At 36.4% G+C, this 22025-nt stretch overlaps 1 protein-coding gene across 2 annotated transcripts in view; it reads right to left on the bottom strand.

Annotated features, from left to right (window-relative positions):
* LOC150104741 (short coiled-coil protein homolog) overlaps positions 1-22025 on the bottom strand; it is a 95469-nt gene that overhangs the window by 13513 nt on the left and 59931 nt on the right. For both annotated transcript variants that reach the window (XM_090395922.1, XM_090395921.1), the window contains exons 4-5: positions 4090-4176; positions 254-392 (exon numbers count right to left, since the gene is read on the bottom strand). In XM_090395922.1, the coding sequence (XP_090252048.1) occupies positions 254-392; positions 4090-4176 (226 nt within the window). The remainder of the gene's footprint in view (positions 1-253; positions 393-4089; positions 4177-22025) is intronic.

Below are 22025 nucleotides of genomic sequence, written 5' to 3'. Positions count from 1 at the left end.
TTCATTATTTACAGAAATGGATAAACTTAAAAAGATGTGATCATTTTTGAACTAGGTACTTCAAAAATTTCCACACTTATGTTAAAACGTTTGAAGTTCTCCAATTTATAGGGAAGGATGCTATAATTTTTAACAAAACAATACACCAAATTTCAGTTTGCCTAGTTTTGAAGATGACATGCTTATATCAATAAGTAAAAAATTTTAAATTTATGTGAAATCTACTTATCCAGAAATACTTATCAAAACTTACTTCTTTTTGGCTTTAGGTGAAGTAGACTGAAAGACACTTGAAGCCGACATCAGATTTTCAATATACTGGCCTAGCACTTGGTTCTCTGACTTCAGCTTCAAGTTTTCTTCTTTCACGCTATCCACTCTTTGAGATAAGTCTGTAATTATATATATCATGCAAATTTGGTAAGAACTGCTAATTCAGATAAATAGAATATAATATGCAACTTTTCATTTTTCTGTAATTGCCGACTGTGTCTTATTTAAAAATTTACAAATCCCAATATGCATACACTGTTTTACAAAAAAAGCTTTTCCATAAAACATCGTAACACACTTTCACCATATTCATCTAAGATTAGAAAAATTATAAATTTGCCAACAGAAAAAAATGAAAGTGCAAAGAGGCTTTAATATATTTTTATATGAATCACAAAAGACTAAATCTATAATACATTAGTGATATGACTAGGCCAAGGGCTAGGTAATTGTTTCCAAGTTCTAGAGACAAAACGTGGAACTTTTTCAAGCCACTTCAAGTCACCAATATGAGAACAATCTCAAACTGGGTTGAAATTCATCTGTCACCATCATCTAAAGACACTAACAAATATCTACAGCTTCTGCATTACCTCTGGGTCTGGCTCCCATTGATGAGGCCTCAATAAAGGTCGAAACTGGTCTGGGTAGTAACCCTTCCCATAATGCATAACATTATACATATTCGCAAGGAGATGTGCCTTGCATTATGGGCTACTAAGGCAAGTGATGTGAAGTCATACTACCTTTACCATGAGTTGCTTCAGTCCTGGAAATACTTCAGGTGCAAACTTTGTTTGCTTACACTTGGATAAAGGATTAAACCAAGTATATAATTTCTTGGTATCTTTAATTTATAGTATAAAAAGTAGAAAAAATTTCAACAAGCTTCAATTTCTGGCACATTCTGGAGTGTAACAAATTTTCTTATGCAACTTAGCCTATTATGGACAGACTACAACTATTTGTATTTGTCCTGAATAACATTTAAACTATACCTGCAATCATACTGCAAATCAGGACTGGAAGATCATGCTTTGGATATGCTATCACACAGGATTTAATGAAAGAAGACACTAGAGATCTCACAGACTATTTCTGAATCATCATCAGATATTAAACACTTCCTTTAACCTCAATATGTTCTATAATTTTCCAGTTCACAGAGGAGAACCTTAACAGAGTATTAGTTCCTTTTCAGTTTCAATTTGAACTGTTTTTGCTACATTCTAATTAACAATGCAAATCCAACTGTTTTTGCTGATGACAGTACACTGCATTCCACTTTCTCATTTCATAAACCTTGCATTACATAAATCACAAAACCTTCCAGAATACCAACTTCTACAATCCTAAATTTTGATTTCCACACTATTCTTCAATGGGCTTTAATATCCTTGTTAATCTCAATACCATAAAACTCACTCCTGTTTTTTTTTTTTTTTTTTTCTCCTCATAAAACTCTTTTCTTCCTATCTTACTTTTGACAGCAATCAAATCCTAAAAGATAAAGATTTATCTTCTTCGGATTACTCTATCCTTCAATCTCTTTTTCTCTCTTTCTTGTCAAACACATTAAAACATTCTTTTCTTAGGTTTTCTCTTTTGCTCAGGCCATTACTTTATCTTTGAATAGCTATGGACTATATATATTACAAACTGTCTAAGTACTGAATACTCTTCTTACATTTTGGTTGGGTACACCAATCAAAATGTAAGAAGACATACACTACACAGACTGGTGTGGCATTCACTAGTCTGTATACTATTGTTGTAATTAAGATACTGGCAAAATTCAGAGATCAGGTTGATAGATGCATGATTTTCTATGATGGCCAGTATGGGTTTGTGAAGGATGTCTTGCTTTTGATTATCTACCTGTATTTTATGATAAAGTGACAAATGTGTTAAATAAGGAACTCTCATATAAGTAATATCCTTGGACTTTTCAACAGCATTTGATGGACTGCAATATGACAAGATGGTATAGAAGATGGAGAAGATGATGGATGATAGATTTGTCAGATGGTTAGGAGACTGACTTTCAGAAAGATACCAGCTAATTGTGTATGATGGGACAATGTCCCAGAAAAGAATCACCAGTGATGAGCTGGCAGGGTTCTGTTCTTAGGTCTCTACTGTTTATTTGTTAATGATGTTTCTCTGGAATGCAGAGTTGATACTGTTGAGTTGAGAATAGTTACAAAGAGTAATGTTGATACCAACTCTTTTAAATACTTTTTATCTTGAACAAATGGCTGATGTTATCGTTATAATATCAATAAGCGTAAGGTGTCTTATACCTTTGCACTTTGAAGTGCTAAGGTATAAGACTATATGCCATGCTGTATTAGTGGAACTGTGTTTCACAAAGTAGATAACATTCATGATCTGGGAGTGATAATCAAAAGTGATCTGAAGTTCAGAGGACATGTTGCAAGTGTTGCATGTTGATACCATGCACTGCTGCTATGATAAGAAACACAGTGATGAGCAGAATTGAGATGTTGTGCAACTATACAAGGCATGTGATTTGGTCACTTTATTTCAAGTGTGATGTGAACATTCTGGAAATGGTCCAGAGCATGAGGGAACCAAGGCAATATCTGGACTCTGGAGTTTTGGTTATGAGAAGAGATTGAAGAAAAGTAAAATTATTCACAGGTGGAGGGTGTGAATAAAAGGACATCCCTGGATGTTACATAAAGATGTGATGAAGAATAGTTTTGCATACAGAGTGGATGGTTAGTGGAATGTATTGCCAGACCGTGTTTTTCATGCAAGGAGTGTAAAACAGCTTAAGGTTAAATATAATGGATATGTTGCACACTCAGTGTGCAACCTATCCACAGTATTTAACTAGAGGTTGTTTTAATAATACAGTATATTCAACATCAGCTACACTCATTCAAGCACATATTTGTGCTTGAAAGTCATCCCCTAGCTGGCCAAGGTGCTAACACATCCACTATCCAACCAACAGGCTGTAGAGTTTGAATCATGCTACGGGCATGGATGTATTTGTAATTGTCTTAAAATTGACTGCCAGTAGAAGACCACCATCCCTGCATATTAAATGCCTGAAGTAGCCTGAAAAAAAAAAATGTGATGTATGGTCTTGAGATTAGAGTTCCTGGATGATGTAAAAAAATAAAATAAAATATTAAAAAGGAAAATTTTAAAAAATAAAAAAATCCTTAACCCACTCATGGTACAAATGTACTAGAAGTTTACATCCTTTCATAAGTTGCCAGGAGTCGCATAAAAATAAATAAAACACTAGTTATGCCAACCATTAAAAACTTTTATACTAAAAAGAAAAATCTATCCATCTTTTTATAAACTGAGCTGAAATTTATTCTTTAATTTAAAACAATGGTTGCTTCATGTGACTTTCAATATATTGTTAACTATGAATCTGATCATTTTTTAAATCCACTAAATTTATTAGAAATTAATATCATGAAAACAAACATTATGTGCTATTTAAAATTTTTAATCTTACGTATATGAAAAAATTTTCATACATTTATAGCCTTTTAATTTATTTTACTTTAATAAACATTATATTTTGCTGATAGGAAGTTAAAATGCTTATCATATTAATACAAGCAAGTCACAGTTAAAAATTCAAAGGCCTGAAAATTAAATTATTACTCTTAAACTGATTTTTTTCAAAAACAGATTAAACAGAAATCGTTCAGAAAAAGTCAGAGGAAAACTTTTTTCGTTACTAATATATTATGCTACATTACTCTATATACAAATTATATAATTTTCAAATTACACTTATTTGGTAGTAGCATTTTTTCTTACCATCCAACGTATTTTGTAGTTCCAAAACTTGAGCAATGAGACGTGCTTTCTCTTCAGCTTCATCGGGACTTAAATCTGGATCTAAAGCTAAGAAACAAAGAAAAATCACACTAAATTCAAAACAGGATTAAAGTAGATGAAACTGCATTGAGATAGGTAGATTTCTAAAACAAGTAAGAAAATGACCACAGATGAGAATCAAAACGCACTTTAACGATACACACTTCAGTAAAATAAAAAGTAAAAGTAAAGTAAAGAACATGTAAGGCAATAGTGGCACTCTTTGTGGTAATAATCTGTGATTAATACTGATGGGGAGGAAGGATTTGATGGGATTTGAATTAGGAATTTGTGTAGTAGCTTGGCTTTCTTTTGCCTAATGAAATGGTCTTCACCCAAAGCAATATATATGAAGGTGGGCCACATGCTGTCTGTCTGAAATACTGGGTTCTACAATAACAAGAATACTGTAGACATCTAGGAAAGAGAGAAGGTCCTGGAAGTCCTTGATGTTTCAAGAAGGCAGAAACTTCAACTTTGTACAGAGGTTTGTAGACAGTACTGATTCTGTGTTGTTTTAGGAGCAAGTCCAGTGTAGCTTGAACTTTTAATGTAAGAGGAATACAGAGTACGTGTGATCTATTTGGAATGGTAGGGGAATTTGTTGTTCTTTTGAAGCGGTCTGGTGGTTTTTCCTGTTGTATTAATTTTGTTCAAATGTTGCAAGAAGAGTTTATTATTCCATATGTGCTGCTGGTCCTGAAGACAAAATTCACTCTGCCCTGGAGTCTAAGGTAATGAAAGTTTAAAGTTTCTGAGCTTATGGTAGGTGAACACAAGAGGGCCTATTCAATTGCTTTACAGTATCCAAAAAGAATAAATCCCCATCTTTTTCCCTCTTCAATATTAAAACTAATTTGGGGATGAATATCATTGAGGAACTGCAAAAAGTCAGAAAGAGCCCGTGAACCATGCAGCTATATGGCAAAGACACCATCTATATACAGTCAACCCTCCTATAACGCAATTAATTCGTACCACGTAATATGGAAACCGTGTTATAAGAAACTCAGATTTAACGTGCAAACCAGGTTAATTCGTACCGCGTTATATGGGAACCGCGTGGAGTGAAACTCGGAAGTAAGTAAAATCACTTGTTAATCAGTTTGATTCGTTCTGCGTAAGATTTGATAAGATTTCCACTCATTGGAATCTTTTTGGCTATATAGTCTTCCAACCAGATCATCAATGCTCGTTCCATTTTAACCATATTAATGTTTAGCGCGCGGGTGACACGTTTCGCACCTAACGGACAGCAATCTGCCATAGTTTTCCTTATCTTTTCCACTTTTTTCTCTACGGTTCGAATTGTAGATTCATTCAAATTTATCGATTTTGCAACAGACGATATTTTTTCTCCACCCTTTAAACGATTTAAAATTTGGATTTTGTCCTCAAGAGATATAAACTTTCTTTTTAACTGTTTTCTTGTTTCTTTTGTGTCTGACATTATGCAAACCTGGGGTTAACAATTATTTTACAACAAATAAAAAATATTACCTACAGTATTGTGTAATGTTGTCCAATTACGATAACACAAATTAAGCGAGCAAAAGGCAATTTATTGAACACTAATCGTGATATGTACGTCTGCACGGATTTACAGACAGTTTCCTACTAAGTTGCACTTAAAATTGATGACAAAGTGGGTGGTTGCAACAGCGAAAGTTCGGCAGCGCAATTGGATAAAAAAAAAAAATTCACGCAAATACGCAACAGCCAATCATACGGTCTATTTAAGCATTAAAACAGAGCACTGTGAACAATATGGCATCGTTTCTTCGGTTATAGGGGAATTCCCTGATAACTGAAATTGGAAAATGGTGATGTACCGTCACCAAAAAGAAGGGAATTCCCCGTTAATTTCAACTGTAAAAATTTAACACATAGATAAATTCATGCTATAGAGAATCTTCTTAAACCAATTAAGTTGATGGAATGTTGGTGAATGGAAACCGCGTTATAGGAGGGCTGTCGCAATTTTGGCTCCGTGTTATATGGAAACCGCGTTATAAGAGTACCGCGTGATAGGAGGGTTTACTGTACTTCAACTGTATTTTGGGATTGAGAGGTGGCTAAATTTAATGCCAATGTTTGAAAGATTCTAAATATAAGTTAACAGTAGGAGATTAAAGCAGGGAGCCCATTACTACACCTTCAATTTGTTTAAAAAGTTGGTTATTCCAAATGAAGTAATGGACTCCTCATTTTTACCTCTGTTGCTAACTTTGCCATTTGACTGCATGGTCTACAGGCTCTTTCTTCAACAGTAAAACAAATTTGTTTTACTGTTGAAGAGGAAAAAAAGAAAGGGATCTAGCCTTCTTTGATACTTTTGTTACAAGACAATCATAATGAAAGAACTGCAATGCATTTGGAATTTTCAAAACTTTAGCCTCCAGGGCAGTGCAAATTTGGTTTTCATGACCAGCACTGCATCTGAAACAACAAGCACTCATATCATTTGAGCTAAATGAATACACATAAAAATCTTCACCAAACTCCTTAAAAAGAACAACCAATCCCCTAACCTCCTCCAAATGGACTATACGGATACCATATCTCTACTTTACATCAAAGGTACAAAGATAGACTGGGCTTACTCTTAAAACAACAAAATTAGAATGGTCTACGAACCTCTGAACAAAGTTTATCTTCATGAGACAGATCAAGGAACACCAGGACTATCTCTACTTTCCAAGTATCTACAGTATCCTGCCAATGTGGAACTTGGCAGGATACTGTAGATAGTCGCAGGATACTGTTTTGGATAGACAGGACAGCTCACCTCAGTCAGAAAAGCACATTCAGTATAGGCAACCAAAAAGTGAACTAGCATAATATAACTTGGATGAAGACCGTTTCATCAAGTGAAAGAAAGCCAAGGTACTAAACAAATCTCAATAGTAAGTAGTAATATATTGTATGATTTCATATCTTAACACCCCAACCAGCCATGACGTCTATAGATGTCCAGCAAAATCTGGATGATTCTGTAACACCTATTGAATAACATGGATAAGAAGTGCAATTTGGTCTCTCTAATTCATCCACCACAGCTGGCAAAAAAGTTAATAGTAGTCAGTCTTCAGATAGGTTCACAATTTGAATTACAGTATACAGGTAACTTGTTATATGTGCATTCGTTATCTGCATTTTTGTACAGACACGGTTTCATTTCGGTATATAAGCTGCTGCTTCTTATCAAGGTTGCGGAAGCTGCATTGCATCTGCCTTGTTTTTTGCCTCTCTCTCTCTGCTGTCTCATTTTGTTATTTGCAAACATTTATCTGTAAATAGTGTCGGTGCTCTTTGAGCAAGATGTCTAGCAAGAGATAAACAATGGCAATTAAGAGTGTAAAGAAGTATGTGAATAAAGACCAAGTAAAGAAAAGGCCTAGGAAATCCCATCTTCAGGGGCGAAGTGGGAAGTTCTGAGTAGGTTTGACAGAGGTGAATGTAGCACTACAAGCCACAGGATTGAGTGATTCTACAGTGAAAACCATTCACCCATTCATGATAATGCTGAAAAAATTGTAAGAGCACTCAAATGTCCACATGACCAGAGTAATGAAATCTCAATCTCATGCAATTGAGAAAATAGAAAGGATATTGGCTTAGTAGTGGATGCAGTACATGTGTTGCTCAGCTAAGTCATTATTTTTTAGTAGATATTAACAAAATTGTTATATATATTTGGTGGTATTTTGTTTATTTTTGACAGTGTAGTTAAGTTGTGTAGTTTAGTCAACTATTATTAAGTGATATACTTTTCAGAATTATTTTTCGTTATGGCATGATACATATGACATTAACGTTGACTGATATCAACATGTGGGAATTATCATCATCAAATTCTTGCCATGTACCCTCAAGGAGTATACAGGATATGATAGTACTACATGAAAAAAATTACATCATTACTAACTTCCTATCTACAATTTTCCTCCAAATCAGTCTGTTACTTGTCAAGACTCCAACATAATCAGATCTTATATTTCTATCGTCTAAGGTAATTTGTACCGTATCAATCCACCTTTCAATTTCAAATCCTCTGTACACTCTGGTGTCCTGCACCAGGGAGAAAACATCACTATCAACAATAACATAGTGAATGAGACTTTTCTTATTCCTTGCCTCTTCTTTCCATGTGAATTTGTGCACATTTTTATGTTGGAACATGGTGTTAGTAATAACCAGTCCATGTCCTGAGCAGAAATTCAACAGATATTTGCCATTATTATTAGCTTTGCTCTTTTCTCCAAATTTTCCCAAAATATTTTTGTGTGTCTGACAATCACTTTCTACTCTGCTATTTAGATTCCCAACAAGGACCAACTTTTCCTTTTTCATTGTGTCAGTTGCTTTCTCTAAAGCCTCAAAAAATTCCTCCACTTCTACCTTATTAGAACCTTCTGTGGGACCATAGGCACAAATAAGTCTCATTGTCCAGAATTGAATAAAATTGAACAAAATAATTGAATACTATGGCTACTCTTTATTTTCCTTGATTGTCATTGCCTGAATATACCATTTTGTATTTATTGCTCAGAAAGATCTCACCAATTTTTGTCTTTTTTGTTTCAGTCACCCCTATTATGTCGATCTGGTACTTATCTAAATCCTCAGCTAGCTCCATTTCATTGCCATTCAGGCTTCTTATGTTGATAGTACCGATCTTTAACTCTGGTGATGTTGAGTTGGGGTGTGTTTTCAGATTTGTTCCAGTAGCTGACTTTTCGCTGTTCACCCTGGTTTCCTGGCGAAAACAACGGGGGCCTTGTTTAACCAAGCGACGCCCCAGCCTGCATGAAATTTTGTCATGTTGTACCATCATTTTTTATTTTGGTTTAACGAATAAGAATACAATTTGGTTGGCTAAATCCCAAATTGCCAGCCCATCCTCGTTCGTTCAGTATCCAGGTAGATACCCAACAGGGTGTACCATGAGAAGGTGAGGATTGGACATTAGGTGAGAAGCCCTGGTCGGTTCTCCGCATTCCTTTAAAGGCTATGTGGAGGTCTCCTCTCAGTTATACAGCTTTGACCCTTAAGCACCCCAGGAGGAGGATGTTAACAATACAAAGAAAATTATTGCCAAGATGGCTCAGGAGATTGTATTTGAGGAGATTGAAGAAAATGCGGAAGAGTTGCTTGAATCAGATCAAGAGGACCTGAGCAATAAAGATCTTTTGGCTACTGAAAAGAACATTGGTAAGGAATCTGAGTCGAGTCTTGTGGAGGTTGAGCATGTGAAAACTCTCACAACAAAAGTCACGTCTCAAACTTTTAAGTTGATAGAGAGTGCCATGACTCTTCAGAGAACATGGCTTTGACCATATGAGGAGTTTTAAAAGTGAAAAGGGAAACTGAAAACATCCCTAAATGCTAGAAAGATATCTAAAATCAGGAGTTTAAAACTGCAAGTCATGTTTCTAATGAGAAATTCTTGAAAAGGCCTACTTGAACCTTTTATGAGTCTTCAACTTCAGCATGCCAGCTAAGATATGGTTACAATGTATTCATCTTGAAAATAAAGAACTATTTTAATAGTATTGTATATGTGCTGAATATTTTATTTACTTCTAGATGCCTGCAAAATATGGGCATTTTTGATTAAATTAATCTTAAAAGATTGGAATATTGCTCGTTTTTGGAACCCTACCTCTATTATCCCATATTATAAGCCTTCCATTTTATGCATTTTCGATATAAGCAGCGATTCTTGAGAACACAACCTCCACATTTAATGGGAGTTACTTGTATTTAAACTTCACTCAGTAGAGGCATTCCTAGCAATGTTCTATAACACCAATCATAAAGATTATGTAAAAGAATAGTTTAGATGAACTTTACTTGCTGAGTTCATATAAATTCTTATTCAGCCCACTGTGTGTGTGTGTGTGTGTGTGTGTGTGTGTGTGTGTGGGAGGTAAAACCCCTTTTTTTACACTTTCCAGGGGACTGATGGAAAAAAGTGTAAATAGCAGGAAATGTAAAAAACATTAAAAAAAAAAAAGCTAAAAGATGACTTACTGCTAGAATGTGACTACATACTAGATTACAAAATTTAATAACTGAAAATAAAATGTAAGTAATGGTAAATTCATTATCTATTTAAAAAAAAAAATCTTTAATTGTTGATTGTTTTTACTTTTTCTGAACTCTTGTAAGTTCCACCTGCCTTTCCATAGTGTATAAGGCATTGAATGCCCCATCATCTCCTGATGCACTTGCAATATCAAAACAGAGATAGCTTCCATTGTTATTCAGCTTTTATTATTATTGCATCTTTACTAGTAGGGATGATAGGTTCTTGATCACACTTCTTCTTCACCAAGGTGGTTGGAAAGGGTGTCTTCTACATACTTGGTACCACTGATGTGATCACACCAGCATCATCTTAGTCTTGAAATGAGGAAGACTCCACGTACCAGTTGTGGGGCTCTGACTTATCTTCTTCCTCCTCCTCCTGTAGTTGTTCCTCCTCTTCCACAAACGTAACTTCTGCCTTCCAGAAACAGTTGGATAGGGTTTCAGGAGTAACATGCAACCATGCTTTGGCCACATAATGCATGCATGCATCAAAGATTGATATGGTCATTTGTTTTGGGTCCATACTATTATCATGCATAAACACAGCTGTTTCAACAAGCATATTTCCATTTAAATGCATGGATGATGCCCAGATCTAATGGCTCTGGGCATCAGATGGCCAGATCAGATGACAAGGAAACTCCGTATTGGAAGTGGACATGGAGAGTCCAAGATCTTTTGCTAATTGCACACGTGTTCCGGCATGCCAATCTACACGTCGCAGAATTGCCATCTTTTCTTCTACCGAAATACATTTTCTGTCTGTTTTTCTCAATGTTACTAACATGGATCATCCACCACCGCAACCTGAAAGCAACTATCAAATGCTAAATTATGTAGCAGAAATTCTGCAATATATCACATACTTCCAAATTGCAATTACGAACACCAACACTGCAAGCTAGTGATAGTGAAGTGATATTTCATGAACTGCGATTTATTCACTGATATCTAATATTCACAAGTAACAACTGTTACTTGGTAGAAGTGTGAATGTGATTTCAAAGTTTGTGTATGATCCTTGTTCACGATTTCAATACAGCACTGTGAATACAAAATCATATCACAACATGTTACGGGTGCCATGAGCCACTGACAGTTTAAAATTGTTGATATGAAAACTTCACGGTATTAATTCTTACTGTGATTGAAAAATCACAGTATTGCTCATCACTTCATCACTGCTGCGAGCGTTCAAGTCACCGTGATGGTGGAAATGAAACTACAGCCGAAAGCAATGCCATCTGGGAACAGAAATGCGCAGATTTCCACAGAAATTGAGTTGAACGAAAGGAAATCAATTCAGAAATCAGTGTTGCCACCAAGAAAAAACCGCAAATCATGGGAAATAACGTCCACATCAAGTTGTTAATTGTGAGAAAACAATATATCGTAAGAACAGGTTTTAAGATGGGACCAACGGAAAATTATGTAAATTGCAGGAAAACGTAAATTGTGGGAACGCAAAAATGGGGTTTTACTGTATATATATATATATCTTCATTGCTTTGAAATGTGTCAAATACCAACAGTTCTATAATTACCATAATCATTAAACATCGATATGCATGAAATATATATTGCTCCTCATGCACTTCATATCCATCATATATTTCAGTATGTCAATGGTATTACAATTTTTAACGTTCACTTTGCATCCATAGCAACTCTGATATGTATACATATCAAGGTCGGTTGAGTGACAAGGACAATCAACTTCTTAAGAAACCCAGTGAAATCTATTTGATGTGGAAGGCTAACAAGTTAGTTATTCTCATTAAATGCCATGACATTTTTTTAAGATATTCTAAGAACTTACTGCAGAGAAAGAGTGATACCAAACTAACAAACTGTTTATTTGGTCCTTAGCTAGAATAACTAGAGATTGCATTTATAAGAGACTGTATTTACATATCAGTAAAATATTAACTACTCTGAAACTGTTGAGTAATCTGTTTAATTTTCATAGCTTTATAAAGATAATTCATTTTCCAGTCAAGTTTAAAAAAAAATGCAGCAGAAGTTTGCCATTCAGTGAAGAACCATACACAGTCCAACTTTGGCTTAACTTTTTCACAAGTTATTTCATTTTTTTCTATTTTTGAGACTTGAAAGAGCCTCATTTACAATTTTAAATAAAACATACTGAAGTCGAATGAAAATTATTTTTTTGCAAGTAAATAAAATGCAAACTACTGTTTGCATTTTATTGAAATATTAAAACACATTTTTTAATATTTCAATGTAAATTTCACATGAAATCAGTAAAATCCTTCTATATACTAAAGTAATAATTGATTGATAGGCACAGCCGAGGCAGTGAGTGTGTCAGAATTGGAAGATGTAGCATTGGACGTCTGCTTTTTGCAGATGACCTAGTTCTGCTTAGCTCTTCCACAGATGACCTCCAGCGGACCCTGGATAGGTTTGTAGCTGTTTGTGCAGACGCCGGAATGAAGATCAGTGTGGTCAAAACTGAAACATTTGTGGTCTCAAGACAACCATCCTGGTGTACTCTAAATGTAAGTGGAGTCCCAATGAGGCAGGTGGAGAAGTTTAAATACACTGGATCCATATTCACGAATGATGGAAAATGGGATGTAGAGCTAGATATTCGAATTGGCTTAGCAAGCTCAATATTGTGGGAGCTGGGCTGTTCGGTAGTATTAAAGCGGGAATTAAGCCAGAAGGCAAAGCTGGCTGTCTTCAATACAGTCTATGTCCCCATCCTCACCTATGGTCATTGGAGTTGGGTAATGACCGAAAGAATGTGGACACGAATCCAAGCGGCTGAAATGAGGTTCCTTCGAGGGGTTGCGGGGCTGACAAGACTCGACAGTCAGAAGCTCTGCAATTCGGGAAACGCTCAATACTCAACCGCTGCTTCTCCATGTTAAGCGATCACAGTTACGTTGGTACGGATACCTGGTCAGAATGCCACAAGAGAGGCTCTCTCAGCAGGCCTTCTTTGCAAAGCCAGAGGGTGGGAGGCCACATGGAAGGCCAAGGACTCGCTGAATAGATTATATCCAAAACCTTGGGTGGACACGTTTGGGAATTCCACCAGAACACCTGAGCTTGGTGGCAGAGGATCGTGACCATTGGAAGTTCCTCTTGCAGCTGTTGCCCCCCCCCCCCCCACACAACCCAATTAGGAAAGATGGGCCTTGAAGATGTATGTATGTATGTATGTATACTGAAGTAAAAAGCAAATACTTGTTCCTTATATAACTAGGTTAAAATAGTAAGTTTTATTTCTTGTGACTTTAGTCAAGAATATATGTAAACAAATTTCCATTCATGCCACCCAGTATACACTGATTTCTGATGCCTGCAAACTTTTCTTCATAATTCTATCCCTACTCATATTTAGATACACTTCACAAAATGCTCAAGCACTGGATTAGATTTATTTTATCCTGCCACCTATGTATGTGCGTTCTTCATCTCTTTTAAGATGGATTTTATTGAAATATGACAGTGTATTTATTTTGAGATTCTGAAAGCATGATCAACCCATCTAAATTTTCTTTTTTGGTTTGGAACTATTTGCAAAGTAAAAATTTGCCAGAACATTTCAAAACGATACAAAATAAAAACTCTTCTCTACTTCAATAGAATTTAATGAAATTTGTACTTCATGTTTTAAATTTTTGTATTTGTTGCAATGATTCATGCTGAAGTTTTACTTCAGCATGAATCATTGCAATTAAATATAAAATAATAATTTAATATAAAATTAAATAATTTGTTAACTAATTATCATTGTCAATCCCAGTAATGAATACGATGCCTATTCTTAATACTGTTGAGTTAATTGAAACTCACTCAAATAACATAGAATCAGGGCTAAGTACAGATAATCAAATATTAGTTCCTTGTTCTGTATCACCTCAATTATCTACTTCTCTTCAAGTTGCACAAAGTATGATAAAAGATATCGAACCTGGTGTCTCACTCTTATTACCTGGAGCTGCAATTTCACCTTGTGCCAGTTCTTCACATCAAGACAGTAGATCCATGATGATGATGTCTTGGGATACATCCAGGCCTACTGCTGTTATGCCAAACATTCCTAAAATACATGATCAGCAGCTTCCATTACAGGATCAGAATGTTGCTCAAGAGAAGGAAAATGGGTTAGTTAATTATCGTTGGATATCCTCGCCAGAACATCATTGTGAGGATTGCTGTAGATGCTGTGCAACCAAAAATATCCAAAGACATAATATGAAACTACATGAAAATGACAGACAGGAATATATATTGGATGTGGACATGAAAGCAGAGTTGATGATGATGAAGCAAGATATGAACTGCATGAGAAATGAGATGAAAAGAATTAGAGACATACATGGAAGAACGAATAAGAACAGAAGGAAAGATGGGCATGCGAAAGATATATCGAATGATTCAAGAGTGGTTCTCTATGGAGATTCCATTATTAGAGGTGTGGTGAATGAGAAGATGCACAAGGTCTGTTTTCCTGGTGGTAGAATGGAGAGAGTGATTGAAGCGTTGGACATGAGGAGTAAGAGAGCACAAGAGTTGGTGGTTGTAGTAGGAACAAATGATTTGGATGGGAACAAGGAAAATGCCAGATTGGATATAAGGAGATTATTAAGGAGAGTAAAAGATAACAGTGTGGTAGGAAAGGTAGTCAGTGTGTTGCCAAGGTATGATAGTGATGAATTGAGGAGGCGGGCAAAGATTATGAATGATATGTTAGCGCAGTTATGTGAGGAGAATGGAGTGCATTTTGTGAATGTGTGGGAGGAATTTGAGGGATGGATGGAATTGTATAAAGAAGATGGGCTGCACTTAAATGGTTTTGGTGTGAGTCTGCTGGAGAGATTGTTACTGGCAGGAGAAGTAATGACTGTAATGAATATATCTGAAGTGGTGGGAAGTGATATGAAAGAGCAAAAAAGTAAGGTAGGGAGAGGTATTTGTTCAGTTGCAAATGGGGAAGTGAGTATTATGAATGAAGTAAATGAGAGAGTGGAGGTACAACACGAACAGGGAAATGGGGGGAGTCAGAGTGGAGGGGGAGAAACTTTATGAAACATGCGGGTGTTGAATTTAGAAGTGAATGTGTAAGTGGACAAACACAAATTGAGATGGCCTGGGATGGGTGGAAAGAGTTTAGGTGTGAAGAAAGTTGTAGAATTGGTGGTAATATAGAGGAAGTGACAGGAGAAGGTATTGAAGAGTTACATCGCAGGAGTGATGTTCTTAGGACTTGTAGAAGCAGTAATGATTTATTATGTTTATTCACCAATGCTAGAAGTATTCGAAATAAGGGGAACGAAATTGTTGCTTTGCTCGAGTCTGTTCGCCCTAAAATTGCTGGTATAAGTGAGACATGGTTAGATGACGATGACATCCTGACAGGAATAGAGATGAACGGATATGATATTTTTCATGAAGATAGACAGGGAAGAAAGGAAGGAGGAGTACTGTTAATGGTAGCAGATGAGTTGTGCCCATCTAAGGTGGAATTGCAAGGTGCAAATAGTGGTCACGGTTTTGAGGCCGTATGGTGTGAGGTAGAAGTTAACAGGAGGAAATATTTAGTTGGGTGTTGCTATAGACCTGGTAATATGGAAGGTAATGAGAAGGAAATGTATAGGCAAATTGGCCTAGCTAGCAAGAAACGAGTTATCATTATGGGCGACTTTAATTATGGTGATATAGATTGGAAGCAAGAGACTGCATCTGGGGGTAAAGAAAATGAATTTTTGGAGTTTTTGAAAGATAGGCAGTACCTTAGGCAGTACGTAACGGAGGGTACACGAGGATCAAGAGTATTGGATTTGATCATCTCATCAGATGATGTTATTATAAATGAGGTGTCAAATCTTCCACCAGTTGGTGAGAGTGACCACGAGGTGATCACGTGCAGGGTGACCAGTCATTCGAGGACGTCTGTTAGAAAGGGATATATGTGGAATTATAAGACTGGTAATTACGAAAAGCTCAGGAAACAGCTTGCGATAATAAATTGGAAAGAAGAACTGGATGGAAAGGATTTCAATGCTGCTTGGGCCATACTCAAGAACTATTTGGTGGAGGCAATATCAGAGTGTATTCCGAGGGTCAAGAGGGTAAACAGAGTGGGTGTAAAATGGATGAATCAAGAGATAAGGTATACAATATGGAAGAAGAAGGTATTATGGAAGAAACACAAAATGAGTATATATAACAACCAGTTGCATGAGAAGTACAAAGAGCAGGCGAGGAAGGTGACTAGCTTGATAAGGGTAGCAAAAATGCAGTATGAGCAGCAGTTAGCTAAAGCGGCCAAAAAAAATCCTAAGGAGTTTTTTCGATATGTCGCCAGTAGAAGAAAGAATGATTATGGTAGAATGGGAGTGAGTGGTGAAAACGGAGGAATGATAACTGCTGCAGAGGATATAGTTGAGATATTTTTATGAAACTTTATGAAACATGCGGGTGTTGAATTTAGAAGTGAATGTGTAAGTGGACAAACACAAATTGAGATGGCCTGGGATGGGTGGAAAGAGTTTAGGTGTGAAGAAAGTTGTAGAATTGGTGGTAATATAGAGGAAGTGACAGGAGAAGGTATTGAAGAGTTACATCGCAGGAGTGATGTTCTTAGGACTTGTAGAAGCAGTAATGATTTATTATGTTTATTCACCAATGCTAGAAGTATTCGAAATAAGGGGAACGAAATTGTTGCTTTGCTCGAGTCTGTTCGCCCTAAAATTGCTGGTATAAGTGAGACATGGTTAGATGACGATGACATCCTGACAGGAATAGAGATGAACGGATATGATATTTTTCATGAAGATAGACAGGGAAGAAAGGAAGGAGGAGTACTGTTAATGGTAGCAGATGAGTTGTGCCCATCTAAGGTGGAATTGCAAGGTGCAAATAGTGGTCACGGTTTTGAGGCCGTATGGTGTGAGGTAGAAGTTAACAGGAGGAAATATTTAGTTGGGTGTTGCTATAGACCTGGTAATATGGAAGGTAATGAGAAGGAAATGTATAGGCAAATTGGCCTAGCTAGCAAGAAACGAGTTATCATTATGGGCGACTTTAATTATGGTGATATAGATTGGAAGCAAGAGACTGCATCTGGGGGTAAAGAAAATGAATTTTTGGAGTTTTTGAAAGATAGGCAGTACCTTAGGCAGTACGTAACGGAGGGTACACGAGGATCAAGAGTATTGGATTTGATCATCTCATCAGATGATGTTATTATAAATGAGGTGTCAAATCTTCCACCAGTTGGTGAGAGTGACCACGAGGTGATCACGTGCAGGGTGACCAGTCATTCGAGGACGTCTGTTAGAAAGGGATATATGTGGAATTATAAGACTGGTAATTACGAAAAGCTCAGGAAACAGCTTGCGATAATAAATTGGAAAGAAGAACTGGATGGAAAGGATTTCAATGCTGCTTGGGCCATACTCAAGAACTATTTGGTGGAGGCAATATCAGAGTGTATTCCGAGGGTCAAGAGGGTAAACAGAGTGGGTGTAAAATGGATGAATCAAGAGATAAGGTATACAATATGGAAGAAGAAGGTATTATGGAAGAAACACAAAATGAGTATATATAACAACCAGTTGCATGAGAAGTACAAAGAGCAGGCGAGGAAGGTGACTAGCTTGATAAGGGTAGCAAAAATGCAGTATGAGCAGCAGTTAGCTAAAGCGGCCAAAAAAAATCCTAAGGAGTTTTTTCGATATGTCGCCAGTAGAAGAAAGAATGATTATGGTAGAATGGGAGTGAGTGGTGAAAACGGAGGAATGATAACTGCTGCAGAGGATATAGTTGAGATATTTAATGAGCAATTTCTAAAGGTATTTCGCTCTTGCGAATGTGACATCATGCAGAACTTGAAAGTAGTGGGAGAAGAGGAGGAGGAGGAACTGTTAGTAAGTGAACAGGAGGTATATGAGGAATTGAATAGACTTGATGTAAATAAGGCTGTGGGACTTGATGCTATTTCACCACGTGTCTTGAGGGAATGTGCCAGAGAGTTAACAACAGCTTTTGTATATCTTTTCAACATGAGTCTCTCACTGGGTCAAGTTCCAAAAGAGTGGAAAGAAGGTAAAATTGTTCCAATTCATAAGGGAGGTGATAAGAGTAAGGCTTTGAATTATAGACCAGTCTGTGTGTGTCTGGAGTTGTGGTCAAGGTATTAGAGAAGTTAGTTAGGAATAAAGTTCAGAATTGGGTTGACAACAGAAAAATACTCTTTGGTGGCCAGCATGGATTTACTAAAGGAAAATCATGCTTTAGCAACCTGCTTACTTTTTATAATAAAGTGACAAATGCATTGGATAAGGGTATTGCATATACAGTGGTATATTTAGATTTTGCAAAGGTGTTTGATAAATTGCCACATGACAAGCTGGTAATTAAATTGGAACGGATGGAGCTGAACAGTAGATTGGTTCACTGGATTGAAGATTGGTTGTCTGATAGGTATCAGCGAGTTGTCTATGGAGGAGCGATATCCCAGAAGAGGAAAGTTACTAGTGGTGTACCTCAAGGGTCTGTTTTGGGTCCATTGCTGTTTAATTTGTATGTAAATGATATCTGGAGAGGTCTGAATGGTGATGTGCAGTTGTTTGCAGATGATGCAAAGTTGGACAGAGCTATCAGGAGTAGTGTGGATGCTGTAGCTTTGCAAGAGGACTTGAATACACTGTCTGAATGGGTAAATAAGTGGGGATGTCAATTCAATGTCTCAAAGTGTAAGGTTTTGAAATTTAGGAAGCAGAGATGGGATGTAAAGTACACAATCGGTGCGAATATCTTGGAAGAGGCAGAGGAAATGAGAGATCTGGGAGTGATTGTAGACAAGGACCTAAAATTTCGGGGACATGTTACTAAAATAGTGAAGACAACACAGCGGATAATGGGAATGATGCGGAGGACATTGACTTGTAGAAGTAAGGATGTTATGGTTCCTTTGTATAAGGCTTTGATCAGGCCACATATGGATTACTGTGCACAGATCTGGTCACCTGGTTTTCAAAAAGATGAAATTGCGTTGGAAAAAGTTCAGAGGCGATTGACTAAGGTGGTTTCTGGTCTCTGGAATGTAGAGTATGAAGACAGATTGACAAAATGCAATTTGCAGAAATTGGTGGATAGAAGGAGGAGGGGGATATGATTGAGACATATAAGCTGTTGAGTGGTTATTACCAGATTAACGTCAGGGAGGTTTTGCACAGAATGGGTGAGGATAGCAGGAGAACAAGAGATCATTCCTGGAAGCTGTATAAGGAGGGTGTGAGCAAGGGAGTGAGGAGCAGGTTTTTTGCATGAAGAGTGGTGGGTGATTGGAATGCTTTGCCCGAGAGTGTGGTGTGTGCAGAGACAGTGAATATATTTAAGGCACAGTATGATAAACTGTGTGTATAACAGTGGACCTCCCATGATGAGTCTTTGACTCCATGGAGGTTTTTATAATAATAATAATTATTTACATGTCAATGTCTCACCAGCTCAAGCTAGCATTATCAAGGGGCACTTTTAATGATATGCACTCAGATATCATTGATATAATGATATGTAAAATGAACTTGAGAACAAGGACAGTCACAACATGCATGGAAGACAACACAGTGGCATTCCTCTTTGTAATATGTGATTAATGCTAATGAGAAAATAGATTGGTGTACTAAAATTTGATATATGTGTATATATATATACATATTAGGATAACCAAGCAATTTTATATGCTTGGTTATTTTAGCTCCTAATCCCAAGTATGCAAACAATTAAGTTTGCGCCTGAAACAAAGTTCAAGTCTAAAGATGGTACAACACCTGTGCAACTCATTGTAAAGGTGGGTAAAGCTCTGATCACTATTCTTAGTATTTTCCCATAATGTAAAGTACATCTCACTAGAAGATGTATACTGCAATGCATTATGGGTGGGGTCACTACCCAGACCGGTTTCAACCTTTTTTGAGGTCTCTTCAGTGAGTAGCTAGACCCTAAATACCAAGGTTTTAGTAATACAGAGAGTTATCAACTTTACCTATATAAGTTGCAATAAGGTGTATTAAGCTTTAATAAAAATCTCTGGAGGAGATATTGATGGGAATAAATTTTTAACTTGGGTATATTGTATATTAGAATAACCAAGCAATTTTATATGCTTGGTTATTTTAGCTCCTAATCCCAAGTATGCAAACAATTAAGTTTGCGCCTGAAACAAAGTTCAAGTCTAAAGATGGTACAACACCTGTGCAACTCATTGTAAAGGTAGGTAAAGCTCTGATCACTATTCTTAGTATTTTCCCATAATGTAAAGCACATCTCACTAAAAGATGTATACTGCAATGCATTATGGGTGGGGTCACTACCCAGACCGGTTTCAACCTTTTTTGAGGTCTCTTCAGTGAGTAGCTAGACCCTAAATACCAAGGTTTTAGTAATACAGAGCGTTATCAACTTTACCTATATAAGTTGCAATAAGGTGTATTAAGCTTTAATAAAAATCTCTGGAGGAGATATTGATGGGAATAAATTTTTAACTTGGGTATATTGTATATTAGGATAACCAAGCAATTTTATATGCTTGGTTATTTTAGCTCCTAATCCCAAGTATAACCCCACCCATAATGCATTGCAGTATACATCTTCTAGTGAGATGTACTTTACATTATGGGAAAATACTAAGAATAGTGATCAGAGCTTTACCCACCTTTACAATGAGTTGCACAGGTGTTGTACCATCTTTAGACTTGAACTCTGTTTCAGGGGCAAACTTAATTGTTTGCATACTTGGGATTAGGAGCTAAAATAACCAAGCATATAAAATTGCTTGGTTATCCTAATATACAATATACACAAGTTAAAAATTTATTCCCATATATATATATATATATATATATATATCTACCCTATATATAAAAGAATATATATCTACCCTACCTTACAATATATCTACCTTACAAATCTGAAAACAAACCCCAACTCAACATCACCAGAGTTAAAGATCGGTACTATCAACATAAGAAGCCTGAATGGCAAAGAAATGGAGATAGCTGAGGAATTAGATAATTACCAGATCGACATAATAGGGGGTGACTGAAACAAAAAAGACAAAAACTGGTGAGATCTTTCTGAGCAATAAATACAAAATGTTATATTCAGGCAATGACACTCAAGGAAAAGAAGGAGTAGCCATAGTATTCAACATAAAATATGAGGCTAATCTTCTTGAATGGCAGTAAGTCTCAAGTAGAGTAATGTGGGCAAATATGAGAATAGGGAACTGGACAATGAGACTTATTTGTGCCTATGGTCCCACAGAAGGTTCTACTAAGGTAGAAGTTGAGGAATTTTTTGAGGCTTTAGAAAAAGCAAATGACACAATGAAAAAGGAAAAGTTGGTCCTTGTTGGGGATCTAAATAGCACAGCAGGAAATGATTGTGAGACATACAAAAATATTTTGGGAAAATTTGGAGAAAAGAGCAAAGCTAATAATAATGGCAAATATCTGTTGGATTTCTGCTCAGGACATGGACTGGTTATTACTAACACCATGTTCCAACATAAAAATGTGCACAAATTCACATGGAGAGAAGAGGCAAGGAATAAGAAAAGTCTCATTGACTATGTTATTATTGATAGTGATGTTTTCTCCCTGGTACAGGACAATAGAGTGTACAGAGGATTTGAAATTGGAAGCGATCACTATTTAGTCTTGAGCAGGATAAAATTGAATTTCATATTGAAAAGAATGACATGTAAGAAAGTTTTAAAACGAATAAAAGTTGAG

The sequence above is a fragment of the Typopeltis vanoorti genome, chromosome 7 (assembly GCF_054136105.1).
Source record: "Typopeltis vanoorti isolate ZY-2024b chromosome 7, IOZ_Tvanoo_1.0, whole genome shotgun sequence".
NCBI lineage: Eukaryota > Metazoa > Arthropoda > Arachnida > Uropygi > Thelyphonidae > Typopeltis > Typopeltis vanoorti.
The sequence above is the reverse complement of the archived record's forward strand: the minus strand, read 5'-3'. Positions and strand labels throughout refer to the sequence as shown.